The sequence below is a fragment of the Electrophorus electricus genome, chromosome 26, assembly GCF_013358815.1.
Source record: "Electrophorus electricus isolate fEleEle1 chromosome 26, fEleEle1.pri, whole genome shotgun sequence".
Classification (NCBI taxonomy): Eukaryota; Metazoa; Chordata; class Actinopteri; order Gymnotiformes; family Gymnotidae; genus Electrophorus; species Electrophorus electricus.
The window spans coordinates 2,614,410-2,623,637 of NC_049560.1; the positions used below are offsets into that span (position 1 = coordinate 2,614,410).

General features: G+C 39.7%; 1 protein-coding gene across 4 annotated transcripts; it reads left to right on the forward strand.

The window, feature by feature from the left end:
* The first annotated feature begins 284 nt into the window (after window positions 1-284).
* On the forward strand, window positions 285-8,473 carry b3galt2 (UDP-Gal:betaGlcNAc beta 1,3-galactosyltransferase, polypeptide 2). Of its 4 annotated transcripts, none has more exons than XM_027018139.2 (3): window positions 285-997; window positions 2,571-2,678; window positions 6,252-8,473. In XM_027018139.2, the coding sequence occupies exon 3, from the start codon at window positions 6,511-6,513 to the stop codon at window positions 7,810-7,812; it is 1,302 nt and encodes a 433-aa protein (XP_026873940.1). In that variant the 5' UTR covers window positions 285-997; window positions 2,571-2,678; window positions 6,252-6,510; the 3' UTR covers window positions 7,813-8,473. The 4 variants fall into 4 exon arrangements, with proteins under 4 accessions (XP_026873940.1, XP_026873941.1, XP_026873939.1 ...); XM_027018140.2 differs by having other exon boundaries at window positions 285-855; XM_027018138.2 differs by lacking the exon at window positions 2,571-2,678.
* The last annotated feature ends 755 nt before the right edge of the window (window positions 8,474-9,228 follow it).

Below are 9,228 nucleotides of genomic sequence, written 5' to 3' on the forward strand. Positions count from 1 at the left end.
TATCCGCAAATGGAATCGTGTAAAATTCAAAGCTCATTTTTTAACTTCACGCGTAAGACAAGATGCCCGCCCTTATAACCACAATGGAGAACGAGATGGTTGTACCTTTGGTACTCACTCTTTCCATTCCGTACTCAAAGGATGAGTTAAATGCTTTCTTCCCTTTCCGAGAAGAGGGGCGAAGGGAGGTGGGAGCGAATCTAAACGGTCACGTGGGATTCTCTCATAAGCATGTAGTGACGTTGGAAGGCGATCAGTCAGAGGAGCCGCGGTAGATTGGAGAGCGTTTCAGTAGCATCCCCCCCGCCCCCAACGTGGACGCGCATACTGCACTATCGCAGACGAAAAGGAAAGCGCAAAGAAGCTTTCCTCTCTTTCCACCCAGCAGTTGGATCATTTTGGACAATGCTTCGCTGCGAAGCGTAAAGCCAGGCACGCTCGTCTTGCTGTTTTTTGACTGGGTTTTCGCAGCGCGAGGAACTAGCCGCCACCCCTCTTATCTCTCCAACTGCCGCCGCCGCTGCTAAACGCTGCTTCGCCTTAGCAGGGTTTACCTCCAGTTGATTGCAGAGACGTAGCGGCCTCGGACAATAATTACGCGTAGAAGTTTTAACCATTGCTTTATTTCACGCCTCCCCTCTCCCAGGGCACTCGGTTATGGGAATACGGTGCTAAGAAAAGTGAAAAGTGGGAGACGGAGTAGCACTACTCTCGGCAAGACTCGAAGGAAGACTGGGATAAAACCCAGAAATGAAGAAAACCCAGCCAACAGCGACCACAGAAACTACGGAAACACAGTGACAGATGGAATGGAGACTGTGCCAAGAATACAGTATGGAAAACAAAGAAATAAGCGTGAGTGTTTGTGAGCCGTGAAGGGGGTAAGGAGGGGTGGGTTTATCCTTGATTTTGGAGGTTTCAGAGGGAGTGGTGGCGTTCTGAGGATCGGCAGACGGCACCAACATGTATTCTCTCGGTCTGCCTCCCAGAAATAGTGGTAGGTTATTTCTCCCCAGTTTTGTTGTATTTTCTGTGTCGTTTGTGCTGTCCATTTTGTAAGACGTTTTGAATCGATTAAAACACTGTCCTGTTGTCACTGCCAAAGCGCAGAGGTTCAAAGGCAGCGGTAGAACTAAACAGTCTCGTTAATTTTTTGTTCTAGCCTAGCTAGTTAAGTAGCCACTTGGCAAGCTAACAGTAGCTTGAACGTAGTAACGTTGCATAACATGTTGATGTATACAAACAATTCTAGTCAGTTAGAATAGCTAACCTATTTAGTTACTAAAACGACTTGCAATTGTCAAGTTTTGTAGTGTGGGTTTGGAGCAAATTACGTGAACAAAGATCTTGGGCTGCAACTTTCTCAGAGAGATCTGATTTAAAAAATGAATCTACACGTTCCTTGATCAAAGTTCCACAAAAGGTGTCGTCTTTTTTTTACTGCTTATAAATTATGCTTTAGTGTGCTCTCAATGGGTCATGCAGGAGGGAGAGGTTTTAGACTATGAAGAGCTACAAGGACTCCGAGGACTTATCCCAGATGTGGTCAAGCCTGGAAACAAGTCAGCTATTCAGCGATTACGTGCTCACTCCGGTCCCCGCCCAACACGTTCTGGCCCCTCTGGTCTCTTTGTAGACCGGGCAGGCCGTAGTGTGCACAGATAAGGGTCTGCTGACTTCCCTCTTACTGAACAGTTATCTCAAATTGGCTCCTGCCTTAAATTGCTCCAACTATTCAAATCTGAGTAGGAAATCAAGAATTCAGTTGGCAGAAAAGGTTACATATTATATGCATTACAATCAAGCACCAAGGTACCAAATTATTCACTAATGACATCTCAAGAGTGCTAAATGTGGCATTATGATTCAGAACTTGTCAAGATGGTATGATGATAGATTAAAAACTGTCACAAATAAATAATCCATAAAACTCCCTGTCAAGATTACCTTAAGACTTTTTTTCTATTTAGGTGAAGATGTTGGGGATTTTTGAATTTAATTTGTGCAATACAGTGGCAGAAAGTGACTTGGTCATATATTATATGTGGAATTCAACTTTATAATATGTTTTTATTTGTTTTGCATCTTCCATTTTTATCAGCAGCTATGTATTGGTTGGTTTGGAGTTATTTTTGTAGTATATTTGGTGACTTGTTTTGTTTTTCTTTGATTTTTAAAAACTTTCTCAGAAAAGTTACAGTAGGTATAGCATCCTCATGCACCCCATGTCTTCAAGACAATAACAGTGGCCACATTCCTGTAGAATTAATGCAGTAATTATTTAACTTCACTTACATAAATTTTACTTGAATGTAGGTTTTTTTTTTCCTCATTGAAAATGTTTGTGTGTGTGTGTGTGTGTGTGTGTGTGTGTATATGTATGTATGTATGTATGTATGTGTGTATATATATATATATATATATATATATATATATATATATATATATATATATATATATATATATATATATATATATATATATAGCCACACCCATCACACTTGCCAGAAGTATTGTTTGTTTTGGGGTGTTTTTACAGAGGTTCTTAATCATCTTGCATTTCATTAAAGTGTTTGCACAGCTGACCACCGTCAGAAGCATCGTTTCTTTGGAAACATTGTGTACTACACAGACATTTTTACTACCAGTGCATCTTTTAACTACAGTACACAGAAGAGGTAGTGTATCTTCTTCAGATTATTATTATTATTATTATTATTATTATTATTATTAACACTTTTAGTGCAATGGCAATAACAATAATAACAGTGACCTATTAAAATTATCCACACCTGAATAACATGGTTTGTTGAATACATGCATCCCTTCAGAAAAAAACCTAACATGGAAGTATGGCTGGAAAATACAGGAGCTAACCAGCTAAGCAATTTCACTTCTTAGAACACTGGATTAACCGTACTTCTACTGTTTGAGTCTGCTGAATCCTAACTTTATATTAAGATATTTTTGTTGATATTATTTTTTTTTGAATTAATACAAAAATAAACATTTAATGTCCTTTTTGTTGTGGAGCTTTTGCTGTGGTATTTTTCTGTGCTATGCGTGCAGATGTCTGTTTTAAATTCCTCTAAATTCTCTAAGAGCACAGATCAGCTGTTTTGTGCTTGCTTGTGTTATTACTTCGGAAGCTCACTGTTCTTTCATGTTACTTCAGCTCAGCAAGTCTTGTAAAAAGCAGTAAAGCTCCTGAATACCTAATATTCATGTTTCCCATCCAGCTCAGTTGTGTTTTTGCTGGCCAGTCAAATAGTTTAAATACAACTTTGACCAAGATGGGGGGAAAATGTAAGCACAGATTAATCTAAATGTCTGATCTGGGAAAGTAAATGTCACTGCACACAAACTTCGGGTCTGAGGCAACACCAAATAATGCAACACCTAAAATGAGATGGGAAAACTCCACCTTCAAACTCCATTTAAAAGTTGTAATAAAATTTGTCAATAAACAAATTTTTGTGTATATATTTGAAATGATATATGCATATATGCTGTGGTCCAGGTCCAAATTTCTTATTTGTCCAAATAACTAACTGACTTTATTTTAGAGATTCTAGTGTGTCAGTTTATTACTGTAAAAATAATACTGCTATAAGAATATTATAATCTTTCTTTATTTTTGGCAATAATGATCATTTCAAGCATAAGTGAACACAGCATCCCAGGGAAAATCAAGATGACTTAAGATGAAGTGTTCTGGTAAAAGACCTAAATTATTTGCTTGTCTGTGACTAATACAGTCCCCCACAGAGCTTGTTGCTTCATCAAATTAGCATGATCTTTAAAGGTTTCTTACAAAACCACACAGTAAAGATAGCCATGTTCTCAAATCCAATAATTCTGCTTCCAATTGTCCATTGTTTTACTTAGTTTTTCATTACTTTACCCACATTGGTGTTTGACAGCTTAATGTTGGGTATCTTGGAAACATGTAACCATCATTATGATTTTATTATGCTCAGCTAAGCAAGTTGATTATTGCTGTTAAGGGAAAGCCTTGACAGAGGATGAATTATTTTATTTAACAGCTATCGTAGCAGACCTGTCAGTCATGGTGTGCTTTTTTTTTTTTTTTTTTGCACCAGGCCCAAACTAGATTAAAACATGCTGCTTACAGTGTAAAAATCACACTAGTTGAGTTGTGTTGTTTGAGATCTAGTGTTAATGGAGATTCAATGCAAAACCATCAAATTATAGTTCCACATGCAAGCATAAGAAACTGTTATCTAATGGCATAGATTATCTACATTTTTACATGTACAATGTGATGTAAACAAACAATTATAGATTTACCTTTAGGTTGTGAAATGATAAATTAGGCATGAATGTAAATAGTTAATACAACTTTAAATAAGTACAAATACCAGAGGAGATGATGCCAAAATGCGCTCCATCCATTTTTAAGATTCAGTCGTACACAGATTATGAAATTATCGAGTTATGTTAATTCCCTTCATATTAATTTTGATTGCAGGTGTCTCCTCTTACAAGTTTAATGGTCTCGTGTAGCTCCTGTAATTGCTGACCGCTGTGGCACTATCAGGCTCTTAATTTGAGCAGCTGTATCAAATGCTTCCTGGCGGAACTGACAGTGAAGTGATTTATGGAACACTCAGATTCCTTTCAGTCATTAAGTAATTCTAGCATCAGGGTGGATTTGGTCAATAATAACATATTTATGTGACTTAACGGCATAATCTTTTAATGCGATAAACTAAATTTAGAGAGTTTCCAGGACATAGTGGTGCTCTCATTATTGAGTCTCTTGTGGATGACAAAAGAAACCTTTAGAGTGTTTCATTTGCTCTGTTGTGAAGTGTGTTAACCTTTAACGCTAAGCCAGACTCAGCTCCTTTCTACTTGGCAGTAATTGCTTGCACTGCGTAAGCACATTTGGTTGAAAAGGTTAGTACGCTCTGATCCAGCTGTCGTGAAAAATAGGCAGTCTTCTGAGATTAACATTTTATAGGGGTAAGGGGAAAGTGCATTACCATTTCCTACTGAGCATTGCATCAAAAATAATACTGCAACAAATAATGGAATTAAATCAGTGAAAGCAATTAAAAAAAACCTGGAAACACTGGTTTCTGTCATTTTGCTGTGGTCTGATATTGTCATGATAGAATTTTCGACCACTAAATAGATATACTTGGAATATTTAAGCACCTTCATATATCTAATGTATTTCTTCAATATGATCTTTACATATGAATGCCTTTGTGTTCTAAAATTGTCTTGAAACAGTAAAAGTGTTATGAATTTCTCATTTGTTTCCAAATAGGTTTTTTTGTTTTTACTTCTGATGGGTTATTTGAATATTCTTGACCCTTCTACATAATTCACATATCCCATTTTTTGTAAAACCACATTTTTATTTTATTTTAATTTTTTTAATTGGAGGTGTATAAATGAAGCTATTCCAGTTTACCATGAAGAATAAGAATAAGGGATAAATTAAAAAAAAAAACATAGTGCATTTCTCTTTTAATCCCCCCCCTCCCTCTATCCTTTTACATTTGTTTTTCTTGATCATGATTATTGAGAAAAGGCTCTAGAATCCAATAACTATCCCCATGTGCAAGAAAGTGTCAGTTTCTTCAAATTGCTATTAGGGAGGGTTCTCCTCCCAGCATGGTGTTGATACGTTTAAGGTGGAAGGTGAATAAGGGGTGAGGGCTGTTATCACTGGTTGCTGCTACCCTCCGTTCTTAGCAACACGGCTTGCTGGAGCCTGAAAATTCATTTTGGCGGATGCTTCTCTTTTCTGCCTACCAGAGTGCAGCAGGAGGGTAGGTAAGAGACTTCTGTAGCAGCAGTACTCTTGTTGAATGTCAGGTTGTGAAAACCAGCAATTTAAACATTCACATGAGGCATGGAGGTTGTCCCATGATATGTAGAGTGACCTGTTTTAAGCATTGTCCCCCACCGAGTTCCAGCATACAGATGGTGCTAGTTGAATGTGTGTTATTTCTGTGAACATGGCTCTCTGATGGGTCCCTTCAGGAAACTGACAGATTAATGAGCAGGGAACTGTATACTGTACCAACAATAACCAAAGCCTACTGTGAAGAGGTGGCAGAGGACACCATTAATAAATGAGGATTAAGGCTCTTCCACACACTGTGTGGATAACATCAAATCTATTTCTACACCACTAGGAGATCAGCATTATTAAGTTTTAAATCATCGCTGTCCAGCTTTATTCATTCCGTGCTTTCTCCTTTTCTCCTTAGACAACAGAGGCATTGGTCTGAGGAAGCAGCTGTCCTTCAGAAGGGAACTGCCCTGAAGCATGACCACCTGTCACTGGAGAGAGTCAGAATAGCGTGCCCCAGTGATTCTCATGGGCAGCATGTCATCCCCTTTCTAGCTCCACCAAGGGCCCAAACACACCCATCTGCCAGCTTGGATAACCCTCGGGCTGCTCATAACACATGTTTGACTTGATTGGATTTGACCGCAGCACTTTCCCAAGCAGCCCCTATCTGCATCATGCAGTGGCGACGGCGACACTGCTGCCCCATCAAGATGACCTGGAACATCAAGAGGTCACTCTTCCGCACACATGTAGTGGGCCTGCTGTCGCTGGCGTTGCTCTTCACGATCTTCCTTTTCTTCAGCCACCAAGACTGGCTGCCCGGTCGACTCGGAGTCAGAGAGAACCCGGTGGCCTACACGATGCGTGGCTTGCGTCCCGTCAAAGAGCGCGTCGAGGGCAATCAAAGCTCGCTGCGGGGTCTCTGGAAGGACACAGCTTACGCAGCCGCCAAGCCGCCCGTGAACTTCAGCTCTCACCAATCTGAGGTTTCCAGTCAAGGCATGGTAGGACTGGACAGCTCTCTTAGTGCTAACAACACTAACACCAACAGCCTGCACAGGGAGATGGGTGTGGGGGGACAGCTGGCGCCTCAGCCATACCGCTATGTGCTCAATGAGCCCTATAAATGTCGAGACAGCAGCACCTTTCTGATTCTGCTTATTGCAGCAGAGCCAGGGCAGGTGGAGGCCAGGAATGCCATCAGGCAAACGTGGGGGAACGAGAGTGTGGCGATGGGCCTGGGCTTCGTGAGGCTCTTTCTGCTGGGAATGGCGAGCAGCCGCAGTGGCTATCCTCAGAGCGCCATTAAGGAAGAGAGCTTGCAGCACCACGATATTATACAGCAGGAGTACATGGACACCTACTACAACCTTACCATCAAGACATTGATGGGCATGAACTGGGTCGCAGAGTACTGCCCACAAGCCCGTTATGTCATGAAGACAGACAGCGACATGTTTGTCAATACAGAATATTTAATTCAAAAGTTGCTGAAGCCAGAGCTGCTATCCCGTCACAACTACTTCACAGGCTACCTAATGCGAGGCTACGCACCCAATCGCAACAAAGACAGCAAGTGGTACATGCCTCCAGAACTCTATTCAAGTGAAAGGTACCCCATATTCTGTTCGGGGACAGGTTATGTGTTCTCTGGAGACATGGCAGAAAAGATATACAAGGCCTCATTGAGTATACGACGCTTGCACCTTGAGGACGTCTACGTTGGGATCTGCTTGGCCAAACTGCGCATTGACCCAGTACCACCACCGAATGAGTTCCTCTTCAACCACTGGAGAGTGTCCTACTCCAGCTGCAAGTACAGCCATCTGATCACTTCACACCAGTTCCAGCCCAGTGAGCTCATTAAGTACTGGAACCACTTGCAGAGCAACAAGCACAATGCTTGCATTAACATGGCTAAGGAGAAGAGTGGGAGGTTGCGTCATAGGAAGCTGCACTGGGAAAATCTCCGGTGATGACCACAAGCCAGGGTTTGGGGTACCCCAGTGTATTAGAAGCATGTTTTGAAATTCAGCACTATATATAGGAAACAGCACAGTGTTTTTGGTATTGTGTACAGTCAATTAAAGCTATTTTTTTAATTTGAGAGATGTCATGTATTGTACATCTGTTGAACTCTTTTTGAAAAAGGATGTGAGGTCCATGTTTATGTGCAATATATAGCATGCACAAAAATATAAAAGGTGAGATCACCATTTTTCAGGTGCCAAAACAAATTTTTGACACATTACAAGGGTGTCAATTTTCTCTCTAAATCTTGTATTAATATGGGGCCAATTTGATCATATTTCTGTAGAAGACACTGGAACTCACAATTGGTATATTCTTAAGATTATACATTTATTTCTTTAAGGTGCTGTCAAAGATATATACCCCTGACTTTTAAATACCAAATGATCTTCATTATTTCAATCTACCTTAACCTGCAAGTGGTTTACAAGAAACAAACCAAATCTCATACCATATGTAAAATTAAAGCAGAATATATAAATTATAAACACCATCTGTACCGTTAGAGATAAGATTGTATTTTTCAAAGCTTTACATTGACCAGTATTGGTCTACCCTTAATGAGGGCAAAATTAAAGTTATTTATTAAATGTATTTCCTTCTCATGGTCTCTCTGATGTGTGGTTTCTTGTGATGTTAGGTGTTTTATTTATAATGTGAATGGGGTGCATGTGTGCATCTCTCTGTATGTATATTTAGTAGATATTCTAGTCCACAAGGTTTTCAGAGAAATGAGACATTTTGAACAGGTCTTTTAAAAACTGCAAGCAAAGTGTTTCAGAAGTTCTAACAGGTGAAACTCTTGGATTCACAATAGTGGATGTTTAAATCATAACATTTATTTCATGGGGTTCTAAAGGTCTGAGACTATAGATCAGTTTTCTCCTTAAGTTTCTGCACTTCACTGCTGCCATAGTAACAACTGGCAATGCCAGCAGCTACATCATTAACACAAGATCCATTAGCAATATCCATTACCACCACTGGAAATGAGAAATCCTTAATTCAGATGGTACAAAAGTGTTCAATGAAACAGTCAGCAAGTCAGCTGACTACGCCTCTTGCAGGAGATACAGTAGATGAAGAGAAATAGGTGACAAAAATTGAGCCTTTTAGTGGCTGTGTTTTAAATTTACATATGGAACATTTAGAGTGGTGGCAGACTATAGGATTGTTATTCAGTTGTTATTCTATCATTTCAGTATTATTTATCTCACTCTTAAAAAGGTAGTTTCTATATATAAAGTTGCCAGAACAGTTACATTCACCTTCAACTTTATTATTTGATTCCAAAAGGTTTATCATGGTACTGTGATCATATATGTTTTCGTCATATGTTTTCATCATTTCGTCTTTGCAAG